The sequence below is a fragment of the Gossypium arboreum genome, chromosome 1, assembly GCF_025698485.1.
Source record: "Gossypium arboreum isolate Shixiya-1 chromosome 1, ASM2569848v2, whole genome shotgun sequence".
NCBI lineage: Eukaryota > Viridiplantae > Streptophyta > Magnoliopsida > Malvales > Malvaceae > Gossypium > Gossypium arboreum.
Window position 1 is genome coordinate 112,802,724 of NC_069070.1, and position 23,836 is coordinate 112,826,559.

The window sequence follows — 23,836 nt, forward strand, 5'->3', positions numbered from 1 at the left end:
AAATTTCCGACATTAAAGACATTTCATAATCAATTAGGTACCAATTTTTGGGCGTTACGAGGGTGCTAATCCTTCCTCGTACGTAACCGACTCTCGAACCCATTCTTTTATTTCGTGGACCAAAACTAATGATTTTAAAACAAAATGTTTTAAAGGTGATCCAATCACACCCAAAAAGATTGGTGGCGACTCCCGTTTTCGTTTTTTAAAATCGATTCCCATTTTCCAAAACTCGATTTGAAAATGGTTTCGACAGATATCACATATCATCAAATTGAATTCAATCATCTCATGAACCTTTGGTTCATGTCTTTCATTTTCAGTCTCCATTCAATTCACAATTTCAACTTTCTCATTTCTTCAATAAATCAATCGATCAATTTTATTCATTTTATAATTTCATTTGCTTACCTCTATTAACAAGACTCGTACTTTGGCGGATACACGGATTCCAACCAAACAAACCAAAATAATCCAACCAAACACACCAGAATAATCCACCCAAACACACCAGAATAATCCACCCAAATGCACCAGAACGGCACTCAGTGCATCTTCGGATAGTCCGAAGAAATATAGTGACTTCAGTGTCTCCTCGGCCAAGTCAAAAAATCCCCAAATTCTTTCAATCCTATGGCATGCCAACCATATCCGACTCAACCCGACTAGTTAATAGGGTATTCAATTTTCAAATTTCAATTCAATCACTTTCTCATATTTTCCATTCAAATCATTCTCAATTTACTCACAATTCAATTCAATACAATTTTCCACTTTCTAATCAATATACTATCAAATATCTATACATAATCATACTTCATCTCAATTTCATTTATTTCAATATTGATACTTACCTTAAAATTTTACTTACCATACACATAAATTTAAATATAACATTTAATAAATAGTAGTTTAAATTATAGTAATACAAACCGTGATTTTCTCGAGTTTACTCTTTGATAATCTTCTCTTTTCCCTTCTGTGTAGATGCCTCTGGTTCTTTTCTAGCTACATAAATTAAAATAATTTATACTATTAATACAACACTAATTTATATTAAATAATTGAATTTCTATTCAACTTCTACCTTAGTTTCAATTTGATCCTAACTAAATTCACTTACTTTTCTATCTCAATTCATACCTTATTTCTACTTAATTTCTACCAAATTCAACTTAACTATCTAATGTTCACCATAAAACCCTAATTTCAAATTTTTTTCAATTTAGTCACTCTAACACAAAACTTATAACTTACTTTACAATTTAATCCTTTTATCAATTCTAACTAGAAATTCTATCAATTAAACCCCTAATTCATCAATTTCTTCAACATGAATTATGTTCAAAAACCTAAGAATTTTCAAAATTTTAACATAAATTCAACAAAACTTTGTTCTAAAGCTTCTAAAACATCAAAATTAAAAGAAAATGGCTTAATTGACTTACCAAATTAAAGCTTAAAGCCTCAAACCTTAGTTTTTCCTTCTATTTTTCTTTCTTTCTTTTTTCCTTCCCCTATTTCGAATAGTTTCTGTCTCTTTTCTTCTTTGTTTCTTTGCTTCTTTTACTTTATTTCTTTTATGTATTAGTTAATAAAATTAATAATAATAATACATTATAATAATAATATAATAATATTTAATTCATAAATATCTTTTACTTATTATTTAAGAAAATATATAAATATACAAGTGTATAAATACAAACATTACACATGTATTTTATCATCACCATACATTTGTCACTATTTGATTTAATTTATAATATAATATAATAATTTTAATTAATATAAATTGCATTATCTAATAAAATAATAATATTCATTATAATTTATTAAGATATTTATATAATTAAATCATAAAAATCTAAGATTTTTATGAAGTAATTATGACCTCAAATTCTTAAATATGCTTAATTTCCTATTTGACCCTTTTATTTTCTATTAATTTATAATTCAACTTTTACCCTTATTCAATTTAATCTTTTTACTAATTACTCTTAATTAGACTAAATTCACCTAATTAAAGCCTAATTAAACACATCACTAGACTCATAGATATTTCTAGTAATTATTTACGAACCCATTTCACTAAGAAGGAGGCCCGATAATGTACTTTTTCAATGCCCGTGAATTTTGGGTCATTACATTAATTTGCTTGGAACTCATTTCCACACCAAACATAGGTGGGGGCGGATATAACCTTAAAGATAGTGGCTTGATACACGCCTTGGAGGCTTGTCCTATTTTTTCTTTTTCTTTTCGAGTTCCGTTTGTGTGTTTGAGATTTTCCTCACCGGATATTTTACAAACAATTTTAAGGTTATATTTCATGATGACTACCACAACACATGAAAGTGGAACACTAAGGGAGTTGGCTTCCAACTTTGTCAAACTTGATCGGTTTGATGGTGGCAACTTTTGACGATGGCAGAAAAAGATGCATTTCTTATTATCAACTTTGAAGATTGCTTATGTTTTGGATACTCCAAGACTTGAAGAGAATGAAAATGAATCTGTTACTGCAACCCGAGAAAGACAAAAATGGGACAATGCTAATGTGATATCCTGAATTAGGGCCTAAACGGAATAGTGGTTTTGAAACCACAATTCTGAAGTAGAAAAATTTATTCCGATTAATTTTTATAATTTATTGAGTGGTTAGATGCATGTGTTAGAATATCGATAGAAAATTTCATGAATTGCATGTCTAATTTGCCTATTAGGACTTAATTGCAAAAGTTAATAAATATGAGTTTTAGATATTAAAGGATTTAATTGAAGAGCATAATTGAACTAGAGGTCCTTAAATGGTAATTATACCATTAGGTTTTCATGGAAAAAAGTGGACATACATAGGTAGAAATAACCAAAGTTTTTAATGAAGGGTATTTTAGTCATTTTGGTAATTAAAAGATTAAAAAAAAAAGGAAAAAGATGGCAAAATATGTCCATCTTCTTCATTAGGACGAAATTTCAAGGGTTCTCCATAGCTAGGGTTTGTTTCAAGCTTCCAAGCTCCATAGTAAGTGATTCCAAGTGCCGTTTTTAATGTTCTTTACGTTTTTAGAGTCCCGATAACTTGATTTAGCTTATTCTAGCAATAATTTAACCTAGGGTTTATATTTGGAAAAATACCCATATGTGAAATGTGATTATTTTGATGTTTTATGGTAGACTATGAAGCTTTAAATTGTGTTAAACAACTTTTGCTAAACGATTTTACGTGAAAACGAGTAAAATGACATAATCGGTAAAAATACCTAATGTTTATAACTACATGTTAGAGTGAGAATTTGATGTTTCCATAGAAGGAAAAAATGATTAGCATGTCATAAAATATAATAATTTTGGAAAAAAAATTTAATTTTTGAGCTTTGGGGAAAAAGTGTAAATATGCAAAAGTTTAGGGGCAAAATCATAATTTTTCCAAAGTTAGAGTTAAGGACTATTTTGATAAATGTGAGTATTAAATCAGCTAAATGTGTTATTTTAGACCAATAAAGACGTGCAATCGACCTTGATCGGGGAAAGGAAAAGATTATGGACTAAATTGCAAAATTTCTTTATTTTGTACCAAGGTAAGTTTAGGTGTAAATGTAGTAACATAATTGTCATTTTAAGTAATTTAATGTTATTTATATGATATGATGATTATTATCATGAAATATTATGCTTTGTGGATTATTATTTAGTAATATGCAAATTATGTGAGCTACTTAATAAATATGAAATGTTACCAAGTATCAGTTTCGATATTCCGTGGAAGACAGCAAAGATGTGTGATCGAGGAAAAAGCCTGTTTGAACCTTGGGAGTAGATTAGAATACAAGTGACATGTCACTAAGATATTTGAGTTCTGAGCTCATTGAGTTGAGTCCGAGTTCGTGAGATGTAACTAGGCATCCGAACTCGTTGAGTTGAGTCCGAGTTCACTTATGGATGCGAACACCCAAGCTCATTGAGTTGAGTCCGAGTTCACTTATGGGCAGGTTACATGGTAGCTTGGCTACATAATTTTCACTGGCTATTGAGTTTGTCTAGCTGCGGGTATGGCACTTATGTGCATGAAATCCGTGTATTCGAATCATATTCCGATGTGTTCAACGGGTAAATCTTAAGTGGATAAGGTGAGTACCTAAAACGAAGGTGACATGTTGGTAAGTGTGGTGAATGAGAAAATTTGTACAGGTATGTGCTTAACCCTCGGGTTGAGACTTCAATATAACAATAATATGGTAGGATCATGAATGAGAAATATGATATGAATGCTTTGGTGATATTATGCAAATGTGGATTTCGTATTATTGCATGGTTATGTTACTTGCTATTTACATGTGAACTTACTAAGAAATTATGCTTACTCCCTCCTCTCTATTCTTTGTAGTTTTGTCAAGCTGACTAGGAGATCGGCAACGGTCGGAGGCGCGCTCACACTATCAACAAACTATTTCGGTATAATGACTTGTATATTTTGGGAATATGGCATGTATAGCATTATAATCATTTTGTGTATATAATCTTATGATATGGCTCATGGATGGCATGGAAATGTTTGAGAATTATTAGCTATTGGAGTGGCTAATCAAGATTATATTTGATAACACGTATGCTTTATGTGCTAACTAATCTATGGAAATCGATAAAATGGTGAAATTGGCTATAAAACAGAATCACACAGCTACAATGACATGAGTTTGAAAAATCACTAAAAATAGTAGAGATATAATTAGATGATGAATAAAATACTTAATTGAATATTAATGAATCTATTTTCATGTGGAAGAAACAAAATAAGTAAAAGAGTTGTATTTTATGAGATATTTATGTTTTGGTGAAACAGGGTCAGAGCAATTTTCTAGATTCCCTATTCTGACTTTAGAAATTCATAATAAATTTTATAAAATAATTAGGACTCAAAATTTATATGTTTGGATTCCTTATTGAGTCTATTTTTAATAGAAACAAACAAAATGTTCATTGGATCTTTGTACAAGAAGAAATTTGATTTGTAGTGTACAGGGGTCAGAGTAGTAAAACCCTGAAACATGAGAGATTTTAACTAATAAACTGTACTAATTGGCCCTACCAAAAATTCTAGAAAAAAAATAGTAAGTAGATATATGAGTTTAGTTTGAGGAAAAATTTACAGAATTTTATTTTGAGTTTCGTAACTCGAGATATGATTTTTTTAGCGACTATGATACAGATGGACAGTTTACTACTAGAATTGTTTGAACTTGTTTAAATGCTAAAATAAGTTTAGTAATGTCTCATGCTCGACTCCGGCAACGGTCTCGGGTAAGGGGGCATTATAGCTGATTACATATGCATGGGCCATATATTGAATGGTTTATCTGATGGTTTGTTCGACACCTACCAAAACGAGGTCAGCATTAAAGAATTATGGGACAAATTGGAGACAAGATACATGATCGAAGATGTTACAAGTAAGAAATTTCTTATCAGTCAATTCAATAATTATCAAATGGCTGATGGTTGTTTTGTTATGAAACAATTCCGTGATATTGAAACGATACTAAATTAATTCAAACAATATGATATGAAAATGAATGAAATGATTGTTGTATCCTCCATAATAGACAAACTTCCTCCATCTTGGAAAGATTTTAAAAGAAGTCTAAAACATAAGAAAGAGGAAAAATCTCTTGAGGCTTTGGCAAATCATCTTCGTATTGAAGAAGAATATCGAAAGCAAGACCAAAACCTAAATTCTGAAAATGCCAAAGTGCATGTTACGGAGGAAGTACAAACTACTAAACCATTCAAGAGAAAGTTCAAACAGACTGATAAAGCACTTAAGTTCAAAATCAAACAAAAGGGCTCATGCTATCATTGTGGTAAGTAGAGACATTTCAAGAATGAATGTCGATTTTTAAAGAAAAAATCATCTTCTAAGGCTGATAATAACGAAAAGTTCATTGCAATGATATATGAAATTAATATGGCACAAGATGATAATACATGGTGGATTGATACCGGAGCAACCAAACATGTGTGCAAAGGCAAAAGCATGTTCACAAAGTTCACACAATGTGAAAATGACAATGTCTTGTACATGAGAAATTCTTCCACCGCAGCAATCAAAGGCAAATGGTCTGTTGAACTACAATTCACTTCTAGAAAGATTTTAACCTTAAATGATGTATATTATGTACCAAAAGTTAGAAATAATTTAGTGTCTGGAAGTCTATTGAATAAGTTTGGTTTCAAACTTTTTTTTGAGGCAGATAAGTTTATTTTGTCTAAGGGAGGAATTTTTGTAGGGAAAGGGTATATGTTTGAGAGTATGTTCAAACTAAATATTATTAATAAGAATAAAAATACTATTTCTACTTATATGGTTCAATCTTTTTGTTTATGGCATTATAAATTAGGTAATTTGAATTATAGAAAATTGAATGGCATGTATAAGTTAGATTTAATTCCTGATAATATTAAAAAATGCAATACATGTATGTTGACTAAAATTACAAGAAACCCTTTCCCTAAGGTTAAAAGGAAAACAAAATTGTTTGATTTGATACATAGTGATTTTGTTTCTTTTATTGATGATTGTTCTAGATATTGGTGTGTATATTTATTGCATTCAAAAGATGAAGCGCTTGATAAATTTAAAGTTTATAAATTTAAAGATGAACTTCAGTGTGAATCATTGATTAAGTGCTTAAGATTGGATAGAGGTGGAGAATACTATAATACAAGTTATTTTGAATCCACTGAAATTGTTCATCAAGTTTCGGCCCCTTACACACCACAACAAAATGGTGTAGCTGAAAGGAAAAATAGAGTCTTGACTGAAATGGTAAATTCAATGTTATCATATTTAGGTCTTGGACAAGGTTTTTGGGGAGAAGCTATTCTAACAGCTTGTTATATATTGAATAGAGTTCCTAATAAGGAAACTAAAATAACCCCCATTGAACAATGGAAGAAAAGGAAACCAAACCTTTTTTTTTTTTTGAAGGTTTGGGGTTGTAAAGCTATTATCAAAGTTTCAACACCTAAACGTAAAAAGTTAGGTGAAAGAGGAATTGAATGCATATTTATAGGATATGCACATAATAGTAAGCATATAGGTTCATGGTAATTGAACCAAATGATTCAATTTCAACTAATACTGTTATTGAATCAGGAGCTGCTATTTTTGATGAAAATAGATTTAATTCTATTTCAAGACAATTACAGCCACAATAATTGATTCATTCTTCAAATGAGAATGCGATTCCATTGGAACAAATTGATAATAATGACGAATCTTGTCAAAAATTAAGAAGAAGCAAGGGGATTAAAAAGGTCAAAGATTTTCAACCAGATTTCATTATGTTTCTTGTAGAAAGAAAAGCTGAAAGTATATGCAATAAGATACCTTATTGTTATAATACGAAATCTGATCCTATTACATTTGAAGAGGCAATGAAATCTTAAGAATCTACTTTTTGGAAAGAAGTAATAAATGATGAGATGGATTTAATAATGGGAAATCAAACTTGGATCTTAGTTGATCTTCCACCGGGTTCCAAACCAATAGGTTGTAAATAGATCTTCAAAAAGAAAATGATGGTCGATCGAACCATTGATAAATTTAAAGCAAGGTTGGTAGCCAACGGTTTTACACAAAAACAAGGTATTGATTACTTTGATACCTATGCTCCAGTAGTAAGAATTGCTACAATTAGACTCTTAATATCACTTACCTCTATATATAATTTGGTTGTTCACCAAATGGATGTTAAAACTACATTTTTAAATGGTGAATTGGAAGAGGAAGTGTACATGAAATAACTAGAAGGATATGTTGTTCCAGGACAAGAGCATAAGGTATGTAAGCTTGTTAAATCTTTATGTGGACTTAAACAAGCACCAAAAAAATGGCACCAAAAGTTTGACAAGGTTGTTTTAGCTAATGGCTATAAAATAAATGAATCCTATAAATACATATATAGCAAATTTGAAAATGGAAAAGGTGTCATAATTTGCTTATATGTAGATGACATGCTCATTTTTTTGCACAAATTTGGAACAAATAGAAAACACAAAGAAATTCTTGTCAAACAACTTTGCTATGAAGGATATGGGTGTAGCAGATGTTATTCTTGGGATTAAAATAACCCGAGATAAAAACACAATAGCTTTATCACAATCACATTACATTGAAAATGTGCTTAAAAAGTTTGATCTTTTCAACATATACCAGTATCTACACCCATGGATCCTCAAATAAAATTAGTATCTAATGCTAATAGGAAAATTGATCAATTGAAATATGAAAGTCTAATTGGTTGTCTTATGTACATAATGACTTGTACAAGACTAGATATTGCATATGTTGTTGGGAAATTGAATAGGTACACAAGTAATCCAAGTAGTTTGCATTGGCAAGCTTTGAATAGAGTACTTAGGTACTTAAAGAAAACTATTAACTATGGATTGTGTTATAATGGATATCCTCCAGTTTTAGAAGGGTATTCAGATGCTAGTTGGATTACAAGTTTGGAAGATCATGCATCTACTAGTGGATGGATCTTTATTCTTGGTGGAGGAGCCATTTCTTGGGGTTCCAAGAAACAAACATGTATTACTGATTCCACCATGGCAGCAAAATTTATTGTATTAGCCGCTGCATTTAAAGAAGTAGAATGGTTAAGAAATTTGCTTTATGATGTACCTTTATGGCCTAAGCCAATTTCATCAATTTCTATCTGTTGTGATAGTGAGGCTACTCTAGCAAAGGCATATAGCCAAGTATATAATGGAAAGTATAGACACATTGGATTAAAACATAGTTATGTCCGATAATTAATCTCTGATAGAGTGATCACTATTTATTATGTGAGGTCAAGTGAAAATTTGGTGGATCCTTTGACAAAACGTCTTGTTAGAGATGCAGTAAAAAGGACCTCAAAAGGGATGAGACTCAAGCCCATTAATTACAGTACCTATGATGGAAACTCGACTCAACGCTTGGTATAACACCAAGTCTTAAGTTCAATGAGACAAAGTACATCATTAGTATGTGACTGTTAGCACTATAAATAAATCCATCCTGAGACTAAAGTGCTGGGTACCTGTAATAATAAGGAAAGGATGAGTAATGTACTCTTAATGGACTCATAACATAAATATTTTAGAGTGTTATAATTACAGGAGCACTCTTGATGGGATCTACCTATGTGAGTGGAAGTCTGGCCGCTTTTAGGAGCTTAAGGGCTTGGCTCTGGCAGCACTCATGAAAGGAGAACACAGACACATGGCCATAATGGTGTCTCTAGATACTAAGCATTGATCGATGTTGAAATTATTGTGTGAGATGTGTTCGATTAATCAAATGGAATAGTTGGTTCAAAGCTTAGTCTACCATGCAATTTCGATTAACTTTAACATGTTTTCACTAAATGAACGTTCAATCGTAAGATACCTTCATTTATGCAAATTGATTTCCAAGAATATCAAAATCTAAAATATTTTGAAAATGGGGAGAGATTTTTGGAATATTTTCAAATATTATAGTGTTCTAATAACTATAAATGAATGGGTGTAACTAATCAAAAGTTATATTATTTGATTTTTGGAAAAGAATTATAACTATTTAAATAATATTAGTTGAATAGTTATAATATTAGATGAATAATTATGTGTTTATTTTAAAGGCATTATTATTCGAAAGATACCTATTGAAAGATGTCTTTATGAAGAGACATGAAAATTCCTATAAATAGGAATGAGATTTCATTTGGAAAACACACAAACAAATTCTAATATTCTTTCTTTCCTTCATTCATTTTCTAATATTATTAGATTATTTTATAAAGTTTTACTGTAGAAATCCTTTGTAGAAATTGAGTTTTTCTTGTTATACATTGCTCAGTGCGTAGTGGACTATTCTTGTCAGTGCAGAACAAAAATAGTCATTGGCTTCATTGTATCTATTCATGTGTTTGAGATTTTCCTCACCAGATATTTGTACTAACATAATCAAATCCCATAAATAAAGAAAAACAAGATGGAGATAAATGTGAAAAAGATTTAAAAAAATTAAAATTAGAAAAATGGGGAAAAAAAAGATGAGTGGAATTGATTTTCTATTGCGGGACAAAAATGCTGAACCAAAATTGCCTGAATGGAGAAATTGAAAAGAAAGCAAGTGGATTTAGAGGATAGTTTGATTTATTTATTCTTTTTATTAGGAAATCAGCCGAATCTCTATAAAAGACTAAAATTGGCCCATCCACTATGATGACAGTTTAAAAGAAGTAATTGAGAATGAATATATATATTTCAAAGTTATTGTGAAATTTCTTTCATAGCTCTAGAATGGACTTGGTCATTAACGCATGATACTGAATGTTGTCAACATTAGCGGTGATCAAGTTGACCTTTGTCCTTGAAGGTTTGCAAGCAGCTTCCTTTTAGGTTTCTGATAAACCGTAATTTATACATATTTCTATCCCATGCTTAGCACATTTTATGGATGATTTTTCCTTAGATTTGGTGAATTTGATGCTCCTAATGCCTTAATTTCAAGTTTTATACTTAGGTGAGTATAGGAGAGTGAAAGGAACGAGAAATAGACAAAAAACGAAGAAAATGGGCCAACGTACAAAATCAACACGGCCTGGACTTCCTCACACGAGCAGAGCCGTGTCAATTTGGTAGAATCGAAGCACGACTCACACGGGTAGACCACACGTCCGTGCCTATTTAACAGGCTTGACCACGGCCTGAAGTAATCATACACGGGTGTGTCCTTGTTGAGCCCAAGCAGAGTCCTATTCGAAAAAAGGCCACTTTTGAGGGCTCTTAGGCATTCCAAAGCCTATAAATACACCTTAGAAGAGGAGAAGAGGGGGGATGCACAGGAGGAAGCAAGGAATTGCTCAAGGAAAGCCGATCGATCCATTTCAGAAGCCGGATTCACCATCAAAACTGAAGATCTCCCTTCAAATTCCCTCAGGAGTTTTGGGTTTTCTTATGTTTTGTTATTTTTATTCTTTTGAGATGTTTTATTTTATTAGTATGAACTAAAACCCTTAAATACCTAAGGGGAATGAAACCTAAGACAAATCTTGTTATTATTATCTAAATTGTATGATAAATATTTGACTTGTTCTTAATTATGTGTTCTTAATTCTTGTTTTGATATTCCAGGATATTGATTCAAGTTAAGCTCTTATTCAGAGGAGGAATAGACCCTGTCTAAGAGTAAATTTGTCATAATTAAGTGGAGTTGATTGCGCGCCTAGAGATAGGGTGACAAGATTTTGCCGGATTAGGGTGAAACCTAATAAGGGGATCCATAGATCGAGTTAACGCAACCCTAGGGCGTTAATTAGAAAGAGATTTCAATTATTCAATCTAGGGTTAGATATTGTTAGTCTCGAAAGAGATAATAATATAACTTAGGGATCTCTACGGAACAAGTTGAATGAATAGATCGTCTGATTCAGAGTCAAATAACAAGTGAAGTCTAGGAGGATCTTTCCTTAGGTATTGTCTTAATCAATCGAGTTTTCCAAAAAGTATTTTTCCCAAATTTCTTTTCTGTGATTTCTTAGTTTAATTAGTTAGATAAACAAAACCCTTTTATTTTTTTAGGCTAGATAATAAAAAGAAAGTTAATACTAGTACTTTTAGTTCCTTTAGGTTCAATAATCCGGTCTTGCTAAAGTTATACTACTGTTCGATAAGTACACTTGCCTTCATCGTGATAATAGTTAGTTTCAAGAACGATTCATTATAAATATTTAAAACCTGTCACGAATATCACGTATCAAGTTTTTGAAGCCGTTGCCGGGGAACTAAGATATTAGAAACACTCGATTTTTATTACTTTAGACATTTACTTTTACTGCAGTTTAAATTTTATTCTAATTTTTATTACTAATTCTTCTTTTTCCCTTTTTCTGGCAGGTTCTTATAGTTTATGACTAGAAGAAACCTGTCAAGGCCATTACTTTTTGACAGTGAGATCGATCGCGTAGTTCGCAAAAACCAAAGAGAAATAAGGCAAAGCTTAAGATACACAGCGGACGAGCAAGAGGATGATATTCAAACTACAACTGAGGAGATGGCTGAAAATCAAGAAAACTTGATATCGCCTGCAATTGCTGTTAATACAGTAAATCAGAATCCTGCTTTACGCACTATGTATGATTATGCTAAACATACTTTAACAGGAACTGAATCGAGTATAGTTAACTTGCTATTGCCGCAAATAATTTTGAACTGAAACCTAGCACAATTCAAATAATACAACAATTTGTTCAGTTTGATGGTTTGTAGGATGAGGATCTAAATGCTCATTTGGCGAATTTCTGGGAATTCTGCGATACATTTAAAATCAATGGCATTTCTGATGATGCCATACGTCTTCGGTTGTTTCCCTTTTCGTTGAGGAACAAAGCTAAACAGTGGTTGAACTCGTTACCACGAGGGTCAATTACTACTTGGGAACAAATGACCGAAAAGCTTCTATTAAAATACTTTTCGCCGGCTAAAATGGCTAAATTACGTAATGATATCTCTACTTTTGTGCAGATGGATTTAGAGACACTCTACGATGCATGGGAGAGATACAAGGAGCTCTTGAGACGATGCCCTCACCATGGGTTAGTACTCTGGCTACAGGTTCAAACGTTTCATAATGGCCTGAATCCCTCGGCTAGACAAATGGTTGACATAGCCGTTGGTGGAACTATCAATAACAAGACACCTGAAGAGGCTTACTGATAAACCATAATTTATACATATTTTTACCCCATATTTAACGCATTTTATGGATGATTTCCCATTAGAATTGGTGAATTCGATGCTCCTAATGCTTTAATTTCATGTTTTATACTTAGGATAGTATAGGAGAGTGAGGAACAAGAAATGGGCCAAAAACAGAGAAAATGGGCCAACGTACGAAATCAAAATGACCTGGACCTCCTCACATGGGCAGACTACATGGCCGTGTCAATTTGGTAGGCTTGAGCACGGCCTAAAGTAATTGCACACGGGCATGTCCCTGTCGAGCCCAAGTTGAGTCCAATTTGGAAAAGGCTAAGTTTGAGGGCTCTTAGGCATTCCAAAGCTTATAAATACATCCTAGAGGAGGAGGAAAGGGGACACACAGAATAGAGAGTAAGAAATTACTCCAAGAAAGCCGATTGATCCATTTCAGAAGTAGGATTCATCATCAAGATTGAAGATCTTTCCTCAATTTCCCCTTCAGGAGTTTTGGGTTTTCTTTATGTTTTGTATTCTTTATTATTCTGAGATGTTTTCTTATTTAGTTATGAACTAAATCCCCTAAATACCTAAGGGGAATGAAACCTAAGATGAATCTTGTTATTATTTTCTGAATTGTATAATAAATATTTAACTTATTCTTAATTATGTGTTCTTAATTCTTGTTTTGATATCCCAGGATACTGATTCAAGATAAGCTCTTATTCAGAGGAGGAATAGACCCTGTCTAAAAGTACATTTGTCATAACTAAACGGAGTTGATTGCGCGCCTAGACATAGGGTGACAAGACTTTGCCGGATTAGGGTGAAACCTAATAAGGGGATCCATAGATTAAGTTAATGCAGCCCTAGGGTGTTAATTAGAGAAAGGTCTCAATTATTCAATCTAGGGATTAGACGTTATTAGTCTTGAATTGTAACGCCCCAGTTTTCGGGAATTTTAAAAATGTTGGAAAATTTTAAAAATTCTGTGTCCTGTTTGTTTGTCGTAGGATTAAGTACGTTAGTGGGCCTCTAGAAGGCCCAAGCTTAAGGTAAAACCCGGTAGTTTTAATTAATCTTAATTCCATAAGAAAAAGGGGTTCTGGTTAATTGGGCTTTTAGGTATTAATTGTGTAAAATAAATCACAAGGAAGCATGTGGTAAAGTGGCTAAGGACGCCATACGGGAATGCTATAAGTGGCGTGTGGATGATTGGGAGGACCCAGGTTCAAGTCACAATGACAGCAAATAAGGGATTAATTTTTATGAATGGAAAAGGTAAGTAGTGAAATTGAAGTGAAAGACTGTTAGGAAGAGTTGGAGTTGCTCAGGAGATTGAGTAAGGAGGGGATAAGGGAGAGAATTTAGGAGCTGATTAGGGAGAGCTGTGTTGGCCGAATAATGGACTCTTGAGGAGCAAGAGTTGGCCGGCCAAGGGGAGCTTTAGGAAGGCAAAATTCGGCTAGGGTTAAGGTCAGTATAAATTCGGCATTAAGGGGAAGTTGGGCCGTTTGCTGACCATTTCCCTCTTCATTTTTCTCCCCTCTCTTCATCAACCTTTTTCTTATTCTCCTTTCTCCTTCATAACCGAACCCTTCTAACCTCTTGTTCATCTCCATCCTTCCCTTCAGACGTTTCAAAACCTTCATAGCCTTTGGCCATAAAAGTCAAATCTCAAAAGCTACACTTTCTTCTGTGCCGATTTTTCCTAGCAAAATTCTCTTATTTTGCTTATCATCTTTAGCCGATTCTTTCCTCCTTTAAACCTCAAGTTTTTGTCGACAAGACCACAGTAAAACCCTATTAATTCATCTTTTTCTACACAGTTGCAAAAAAGCCGAAAACCCCACTTTCATAGGGACTTAGCCAAATATTGAAAACACTGAAGGCTTGAATTTGGTGATCGTTTGAGGGTAGAGCGGCATTGGATTTAAGTAGGCATCAATTGGAAACATTGGTCGAAGGAATCGGTGGTAAGTAGTTTCAAAACATAGTCTTTCTTTCGTATTTTAGGAAAGGCCAAAATCCCTAAATGTTAGGGAGGCTGTCGATTTGGACTTGTAGCCCTAAGGGGTTGTAATAACTGTTCTGCTTTGGTAAATGGTGTGATTTAGGGGCTACTGATCAAGGTCTTGGACAAGTGGAACGATCAGATCTTTGGATTTAAGACATAGTTCGACAACAAGGTAAGAGCAAGAAGGTTCTAAGCATGTTTGGCCGAATATGGTACGGGGCTATTTACTCAGTATTAATTCAATATCTAGAGTAATATGTTAGTGATTTAATTGTAGGCAGTTCATGTGTGGATCTCGACAATGAATCGTCACAAAACAGGTATGTAACTGACACCCTCTCATAGACTAGATCGGTAGAAGCCGAAAAGCCGAAATGCTGGAAAGTTGGTATTTTGGGAATTTGCGAGTGTACGAATGCTCGTAAGATAGTTGGGTTTGCATGTTTGGTATTCTGAAGTTAATAAACTACAGTACGTGCGATTTCATACATTTTGATAATGTGGGCTTAATGGGCCAAAAATCGAGTTCATGGGCCAACGGGCTCAATTTGGTAAGTATGCGTGGTAAGTATTCTGATAGTACGTAAATGGATAGGATATGCATGAAAACACTAGAAGTAGCTAAATCACTACAATACCCTTATGTATGGAAAATTACCATGATACCCCTAGGTGTAAATGACCAATATGCCCCTAGGGTTAATTTTGTCTGAAAAGCATGTTGATTTAAATCTGTATGATGTATGCCATGAATGAATATTTGTTGCATGGGGACATGGGTTATATTTTGGAGGAAGCGTCCTGGTGGCTATGCCACAATTATTTGATCTGGTGGCTCTGCCACATATTTCTGTTCTGGTGGCTTTGCCACGATTATCTGTATTTGGTGACTCTGTCACATTATCTGTTCTGGCAGCCATGCTGCATAATTCTGTGGCGTGTAGTGGTTGGGTGGGTCGAGCAGTCTCCCCACATGGTGAAAGGTTGGTAAGGGGGTGTATGTGGTTAGTTATGTGTTGGGTTTTGCATATACATGAAATATCTGATATGATCTGTTATGGGCCTATGGGCTTAATTCTGTATTCTGTTTTGGGCTAAGGCCAATTTATTCTGTTTCTGTGGTTTGAGCTGATATGGGCTATGGTTGGGTTAATTTTACACATCGAGTTTCCCCAAACTCATCCCTATTTTCATCCATGCAGTAATCCCCACCATAGTGGGCTTGAGCGCAAGGGATTCGGAGTGGCCACTGCTCGCAATATGGATTTCTTCTGGTGATTTGGACTTCAATTTTCTTTACTTTGATGATTTGGGTTTTGTTATGTAATAAGGCCGCTTATGATTATTTTTAATTGGGTTTCAATTTATAACTTATCATGATGACCTTAAATTATATTAACTATCAAAATGGGCTAGATCTAGGGTTCGTTTTCCAAAAACATAAACTGATTTCGAAGTGACACGATTACAAACAAGGCTTCTGCTATGATAACGTTTTACAAACTTAAATATGTTTTATTCTAAAATAGACATAATTTCAATGGTAACCTAAAAATATACGCGATGTTAGAGTGTGGCAATGGCGGTGTGCATGTCTAGGATTGGATCCGAAAGAGCTTGATACTTAAGCAGTCCGATGGACTCACCTCCTTTTTCCGGTTTCCTACCTGGTGCGCATCTTCCATTCACTTTAACCCTCAATGAATTAATCCTTTGAACATCAAGTACGATTTCCTAGACTTAGAATGAAGAAAATGTTTTAACGTTTTGATGTGGCACATCGGATCCGGTCATAACGTCTAGGCCGGGTTTGGGGTGTTACATGAATAGGGATAATAACATAACTTAGAGATCTCTATGGAACAAGTTAAATGAATAAATCGTCCGATTCGGAGCCAGAATAACAAGTACAGTCTAGGTAGATTTTTCCTTAGGTATTGTCTTAATTCAATCGATTTTCCCAAAAGCAATTTCCAAATTCTATTCTCTGTGAATTCTTAGTTTAGATAATTAGTTAGTTAAAACAAAACCCCTTTTATTTTTAGGCTAGATAATAAAAAGATGGTTATTACTAGTACTTTTAGTTCCTTTGGGTTCGACAATCCGGTCTTACTAAAACTATACTACTGTTCGATAGGTACACTTGCCTACATCGCAATAATAGTTAGTTTCAAGAACGATTAATTATAAATATTTAAAAGCTATCACGAAATCACGCGATCACTTATGAATTTATAGAAGAAATGTTACTGAATAATTATCAGTGGCAAGTTATGAGGATAAAGCCAACAAAAGCAGCCGACATTTTTAAAGTCGATTCAGTCACCATGCTTTCCAATCAGGTAGAACTATTAAATAAAAAAACTGATGGCTTTCTTGGCTCTTCACAGGTTCACCCAGTAATGTAATGCGAAGCAAGTAGAGGATCAAACAATTCAGAATACCCACCATATGGCCACAATATGGAGAACGAGCAGTTAAATTACATGGGTAATAATCCTCGATCTCAAAACAATCCATATAGTAACACTTACAATGCAGGTTGGAAGAACCACCCAAATTTCTCATGAGGAGGCCAAGGAAATCAGAGACCACCTCTAGGCTTCCAACAACCATCCCACCAGCAAGAGAAGAACCCAAAACTTGAAGAGATGCTCATAAAGTTTATATCAGCGTCAGAAACTCGTTTTTAGAATACCGAGACAGCACTTACAAATCAACAAGCATCGATCCAAAGGCTCGAAACTCAGATTGGACAGCTTGCCAAATTGATTTCTCAACGACCACAAGGTAGTTTACCAAGCAACACAGAATCTAACCTAAAGGAGCAACTCAACGCAATTACTAGTCAAGATGAGGAAGGGTTAGTCACCTGAACCAGAACCAAGGTAAGAAACTGAGATAAGCAAAGGAAAGGTGAGGTAGACCACAATGAGTAGAAACCGGTAAGTATAGAATACAAACCTCGTGTGCCATATCCTAATGCGACAAGGAAAGACAGCTCAGGCGAACAATTTGGTAAATTCCTTAAACTTTTAAAGAAATTACTTATAACTTACCGTTTATTGAAGCTCTTTCGCAGATGCCAAACCCAGTCAAATTTTTAAAGGAGCTTCTAGCAAATAAGCGAAAGATAGATGAAGCGTCGCATGTGGAGCTAAACGCAGTTTGCTCATCCATTCTGCAGAGTAAGTTGGCCAACAAATTGAAAGATCCAGAAAGTTTTACAATTTCTTGTTTAATTGGTAGCTTAGATGTTAATAATGCATTGGCTGATTTAGGGGCTAGTATCAATGTCATGCCTTACAAAATGTTTAAGCAACTAGGTCTTGGGAAACCCAAACAAACTAGGATGAGTATCCAATTAGCCGATAAAACTATCAGATTTCCTAGGGGTATTATTAAAGATGTACTCGTTAAAAACGAAAAATTTATATTCCCAGTTGATTTCGTTGTTTTAGATATAGAGGAGGATAGTAATGTTCCTTTAATTTTAGGAAGGCCTTTTTTAGCAACTGCTCGAACAATTATTGATGTTGGCATAGGTGAACTCACACTTCATGTGGGAGACGAAACAATCACCCTTCAAACTCGTAATTCGAGTAACGCATCAAAAATTGAAGGTGGTTGTATAAATCAAACTATTAAGACTGATCATGTGGTGCAACCTACTTTGCAGGAAAAAGGTTCGAAGAACATATATGAGCCTTGTTCAAGCAACATCAAAAATCCTATATATGAAGAACGAAGGCTACAGATTGAGGAGCTAGATGAATGGCGGACACATAAATCAAGAACACACCATAAACCAAAACCAACCCAGGACGAGCTCAATACTCCACCAAATCAACTTAAGATTGGAGACAAAGTACTACTAGATGCAGCAGATCCGCGCATTGCCACTTCTAAGCCAAATGGAGAAATTCCTCTCACGGTACTCAGTATTTTCCCATATGGTACAGTTGATGTAATGCATCCCAAATTCGGCACTTTTAAGGTAAACAGTACTCTTCTTAAACCTTATATTGATAAAATTGTTAGCAGCGATGAGGAGTGCAAACTCCTCGCACCACCTTGACCATGCAGAAGAGAGGTAAGTCCAGCTTGGACTATAAACAAGCGCTTCTCGGGAGGCAACCCGAGCGCTAACAGTATTAATTTATTTAAATTTTAGTTTTTAAAATCTAACATACTAACCAAAACATTGAACATAGGCTTTCCAAAACCACACGGCCAAGCACATGGGCGTGCCTTATGCTGAGCCTACACCACGGGTAATGACACGACCGTGCGATACAGCCGTGTGCAAACAAGGCAAAAAGCTTTTTCCCAACACAGGGCTGCGATAAGTTTCCATGACCGTGTGACATGAACATGGGCAAAACTGTCAAAACAACAAGGGCGTGCGACACGCCCGTGCCACACACCCGTGGTCGACACTGTCAAAATAACACTGGCGTGCGCATGGGTACACGAGCGTGGGAGAAGCGTACCACATTGCACACGGTCGTGCAACACAATCATGCAGTCACACGGCTTAGACACACGGGCGTGTCCTCAGGCCGTATGACGATCTCTCAATTCTCGACAAACACTGGCTGGACACATACCACACTGGAGTGGGACACGGCCGTGCCACTTTTAAAATTAGATTATCTCTTTTATTTTACTTTCTTTTACCTTTTTTTTTACTCTAATTTATTTGAAGTCTCATTTGTTTCGTACCTTTATGATTACTATCATATTATTCCCTCAATTCTCCTTTTATCCTTCAGAATCATGCTTGCCCTCTAGCTTTATTTCCCATACTCGCTTTTGCTAATTTAGGAATTTCATCCATTTTTAACCCAGGAAGTTTCACTTCTCTCCCTATCTTATGAACTTATATTTGTCAATATATCTATCGTTGTACATTGGGGACAATGTACATCTTAAGTGTGGGTGGTTACTTACATCTATATAAGAAAAATCCCTGAATTTTGTTAAAATCCCTGAATTTTGTTTTATTTTCATGCGATCTTCTCATATCATTATTGGAATGAATTCTGATTAGTCTATAATGTTTATTGATATATCTTCAATTAAAACATAGGCATTTATGCATTGATTGTTTAAACTTTAAGACATTAGGGAATCAAGCATGATAAGTTGATTTTTGAAGAATTAAAAACTTTTAGGTTGTGAGATCTTGAGTTGGAATTCACAAGTTTAAACATCAAAAAGCCATAATTTTTGTGAGATCTTGAGCCTTTAGAGCATCAATTATTTCTTTCATGCTCACTTTAATTATGAGTGCGTCAGTATTGAATTGTTATTCTAGAACTTGCTTGATTATGCATGTCAAGACCAAACCATTTGATTTGAGATGTCAAAATGATTAAAGCACTTAGGTTTAACCCACTCACTCCATAAAAGCCTATCTTCACAATTAACCCTTAATGAACCCCCTTGAGCCTAACAACCCATTCATTGATTTACCCTCAGTATTAACCCATAACTCATTATTATTGAAATCCTCTAAATTAATTGGATCCCTATTTTTGTCGAGATTTGAGTTGGAATAGTTGCTTAGCTATGTTTTATCCTATTTTGTATTTGACTTGTTCTAAAAAAAAACATGTATACATATTAGTAGTAATGATCTTGTGAGCTAAAGTAGTTAAATTCCATATTCTAAGAAAAAGCTCTGTTCTACGCAAGTGATGATTAAATATTTTTTTCTAGTTGTGGAAACCATTTTTAAATCGGGTTTTGGAAAACGGGGATCGACTTTAAAAATGAAAACGGGAGTGGCCACCAATCTTTTTAGGTGTGATTGGATCACCTTTAAAACATTCTGTTTTAAAATCATTAGTTTTGGTCTACGAAATCAGAAGATAGGTTCGGGAGCCGGTTACGTAAGAGGAAGGGTTAGCACCCTCGTAACGCCCAAAAATTGGTAGCTAATTGATTATCAAGTGTCTTTAATGTCGGAAATTCAAAAAACTTTAAGATGCAATCCTCTTTTAATATTTTAATTTTGAAAATTGGGGTTCACTCGTATCAAAGTATTGACACTAAGTTAACTTTTTTTGGAAATTCCTATCTCGAAACAACAAAACGCTATATCCAACAAGTTAGGACATATTGCTTTGAAATTTCAAGATAGTGGCTTGCATTTAGAAAACCTTAAAAAAAACTTAGAAGGGTACTTGATTATTCAAACTCAACAAGAAAAGTGGCAACCTAATAAGTTAGGGTACTACCTTCTTGAAATTTCCAAACACCAAGCATTGCCTTTATATTTTTTGAAAACTTTGGAGTCTCATTTTTTACAAAATGATGCATAAGGAATCACATTATCACTATAGAATAGAATATTGCAATAATAAGCAAATAAAACATGCATTTTAACGATACAATAACAATAATACAAAAATCATATACTAGATGCATACGTGTTTAGAATTACATAACATCATATATACAAAGATACATGTATCCTATATTGAAGATGGATAAGCAAAACATACAAACATACATTGCAATAATTAAATAATGCATGATATACAAAAAAGAAGTAATAAAATAGTGCATGACATACAAAAAAAAGTAATACAATATCAATGTACATGTTTATAATATGTAATATCAAATAATAAATATAAACTAACATTTAACACATGATATATGCAATATAAAAATACATAAAAGAATTAAAATATAAAGTGAATAATTATTAACAAAATATACATATAATACAAATAAAAATATGATGTTTAATAACAATTTTAAAATAGTATTTAGTTATACAATATGTAATATATGATAATGAAATTTAAAAATATATCGCCTTAGAAAAATAATGTATAGGAATTTATATTTATAATAAAATAATTATAATATAAGTTTAGCATAATATAAAATAAGTAATTAATGATGAAATATACATGTTATACAAATTATAATATTATAATATCCTCAAAATATGTAATAATAGAATATGAATAAAGTAATTATTAATATATAATTAAAGATGAGTATGTAATACAGTTAGAACCTTTAATGATAATAATATACGGATAAAAATATATAATAGTATAAAAAAATAACATAATAATCTAGAATAATATATAATATGTATATAAAATAATGTATAGTATATATATATTAATATATAATATAAGCACAAATATAATAACCATATATAAATAATAATGTAAAATAATAATAATATAAAATAATATAATTAAAATGTAAGATAATATAAAGATAAAGATATTTAAACATTAAGTGATAAAAATATAGTATAGATATATATAGGAAAATAATATATGATAAAAATATAAGTAGTATTTTAATAATAATATATGTATAGTATTTTAATAAATAAATTATATAAAATAAAATAACATAATTTAAAAATAGTAAAACAAGGGTTAAAACTGAATTTAAATAGAATTATAAGGCTAATTTGCAAAATAGTATAAGTTTTGGGCTTGATTTGCGAGAATTAAGACAACAAAGGACCCACTAGGCAATTTGCCCTAATCCTAAACGACGCCGTTTCCAGAATGTAATAACTGTTGGGACTAAATTGAAACTAAAACAAAATAATAGGGCCAAATCATAGATAAAATAAAATGTAATTATAAACTAAAAAAGAATGGAAGGACCGATTGGGTAATTAACCCAATCCTAAAAATGCGCGGATCCTCCCCGGGTAATCAGGTCAATGCGCGGATCCTGAAGCCTTTGAACGACGTCGTTTTTAGGCTTATTAACTTAAGCCCAAAACGGTGCCATTCTATTAAGGCTATATAAGCCAATTTTTAGCTTTTGAATCATTTGTAACCTGAGTAAAAAAAAAAACTAAAATTCTCTCTAAAGTAAGAGGGGGGAGAGAGAGCCTGGCTCCAGTCTCTGTCAAGCCGAGCCTCAATCATCGGCTTCACCCGCCTACGCGCCGTCATCGGCTCCTCCCCGTACGGTGGTCGGAAGTCCAAAATCCCAATTTTCAACGCAAATAAAAGGTTCGTCTTTTTGTTTTTCTACCATATTAGCATATATTTTAAAAAAAAGAACAAATGATCACCTCGATATTCTTTCTTGGGACTGTTGATTTTTAGTGTAAAATTTGTAATCTGCCTTTTTTGTATTGAACCTCTGTATTTTTATTGCTTCTCTGTGTGTATTTTTCAGAACGTAACTTTTACAAGTGAAAGGAAAGGCTTTATAGCCTTGGTCCCTTACATATTCTGGGAAAGAAATCTAAGATTTCTTTCCATTTTATGTCTTCTGTATCTTTGACTGATATATTGTGATTTTCTTGCCATTTCTGCTTTGCTTTTTTCGCGTATCTGCTGTTTGTTTCTTTTTCTTGCAGGTATCATCGAGGAATCCGGTAGTGATCGTGCTGGTGTGGATTCACACCTGATTACGGAGGTAGAGTCACGGCGCTAATGGAGGGCAGCTGAAACAACGGGAGTTGAAAAGGCACAACCCTTAGGCTGATTGCGGCGCGAACCCTAGCTAGGGTTTCTCTGTTGCTGAAAATAAGTTGGGCTAATTAGGCCAATTAAATATTGGGCTAGTTTAGTATATCTGGGGTAGGGTATAGCTGGGTGTGGTTGTTTGGGTCAAGGGTGTAAACGGGCTTAGCTGAATTGTTTCAGTTTTGGGCATACGATTTGGGCTTTGTAACCTGGACTGTTTAAATAAACAAACATTTATTTATTTATTTTTTGTGTTTCTGTTTTGGTTTTAAGGCTCGGTCAAATTTGGGCTATTACAGCTGCCCCTCTTTGCTCATTGCAGTGTAACAGGAATCGAGCAAAGACTCATAGAAAGACCAAATTTGACCGGTCTTATTAAATCATGGTCTTCAGTCTACTTATTGGAAACTTATAACTGTCATGTTGATATCTTCGATCTGCTCTCCGCCAAACCAAAGACACCAAATCAGCTTTTTCGATCTGTTCTCTGACAATGCAAATCATCTTAAATCTTGTTTCAATCTAATCGTCTGAAGGTCAAATCTGCCATGTATCTGCTCTCATTGAATGTGGAGATGCCAGACTTCGATTTGTTCTCTAACAATACAGAGAT

The 23,836-nt window shown here is 33.6% G+C and overlaps 1 protein-coding gene and 1 non-coding gene across 2 annotated transcripts; one reads left to right on the forward strand and one right to left on the reverse strand.

The window, feature by feature from the left end:
• The first annotated feature begins 8,319 nt into the window (after nucleotides 1–8,319).
• Nucleotides 8,320–23,165, forward strand: LOC128280756 (secreted RxLR effector protein 161-like). The gene is made up of 2 exons (XM_053019109.1): nucleotides 8,320–8,766; nucleotides 23,115–23,165. Exons 1-2 carry the CDS (start codon nucleotides 8,320–8,322, stop codon nucleotides 23,163–23,165), a joined length of 498 nt encoding a protein of 165 aa, XP_052875069.1.
• LOC128281922 (small nucleolar RNA R71) lies at nucleotides 12,526–12,632 on the reverse strand. The gene has a single exon (XR_008272206.1). It is a non-coding gene; the product is annotated as a small nucleolar RNA R71 (small nucleolar RNA).
• Nucleotides 23,166–23,836: the final 671 nt, after the last annotated feature.

Coding starts and splice junctions, on each gene's coding strand:
- LOC128280756 (XM_053019109.1), top strand. CDS start 8,320: ATGACTTGTACAAGACTAGATATTGCATATGTTGTTGGGAAATTGAAT. Junction 8,767..23,114: donor TAGCAAAGGCATATAGCCAA/GTATATAATGGA, acceptor TTTTTCTTGCAG/GTATCATCGAGGAATCCGGT.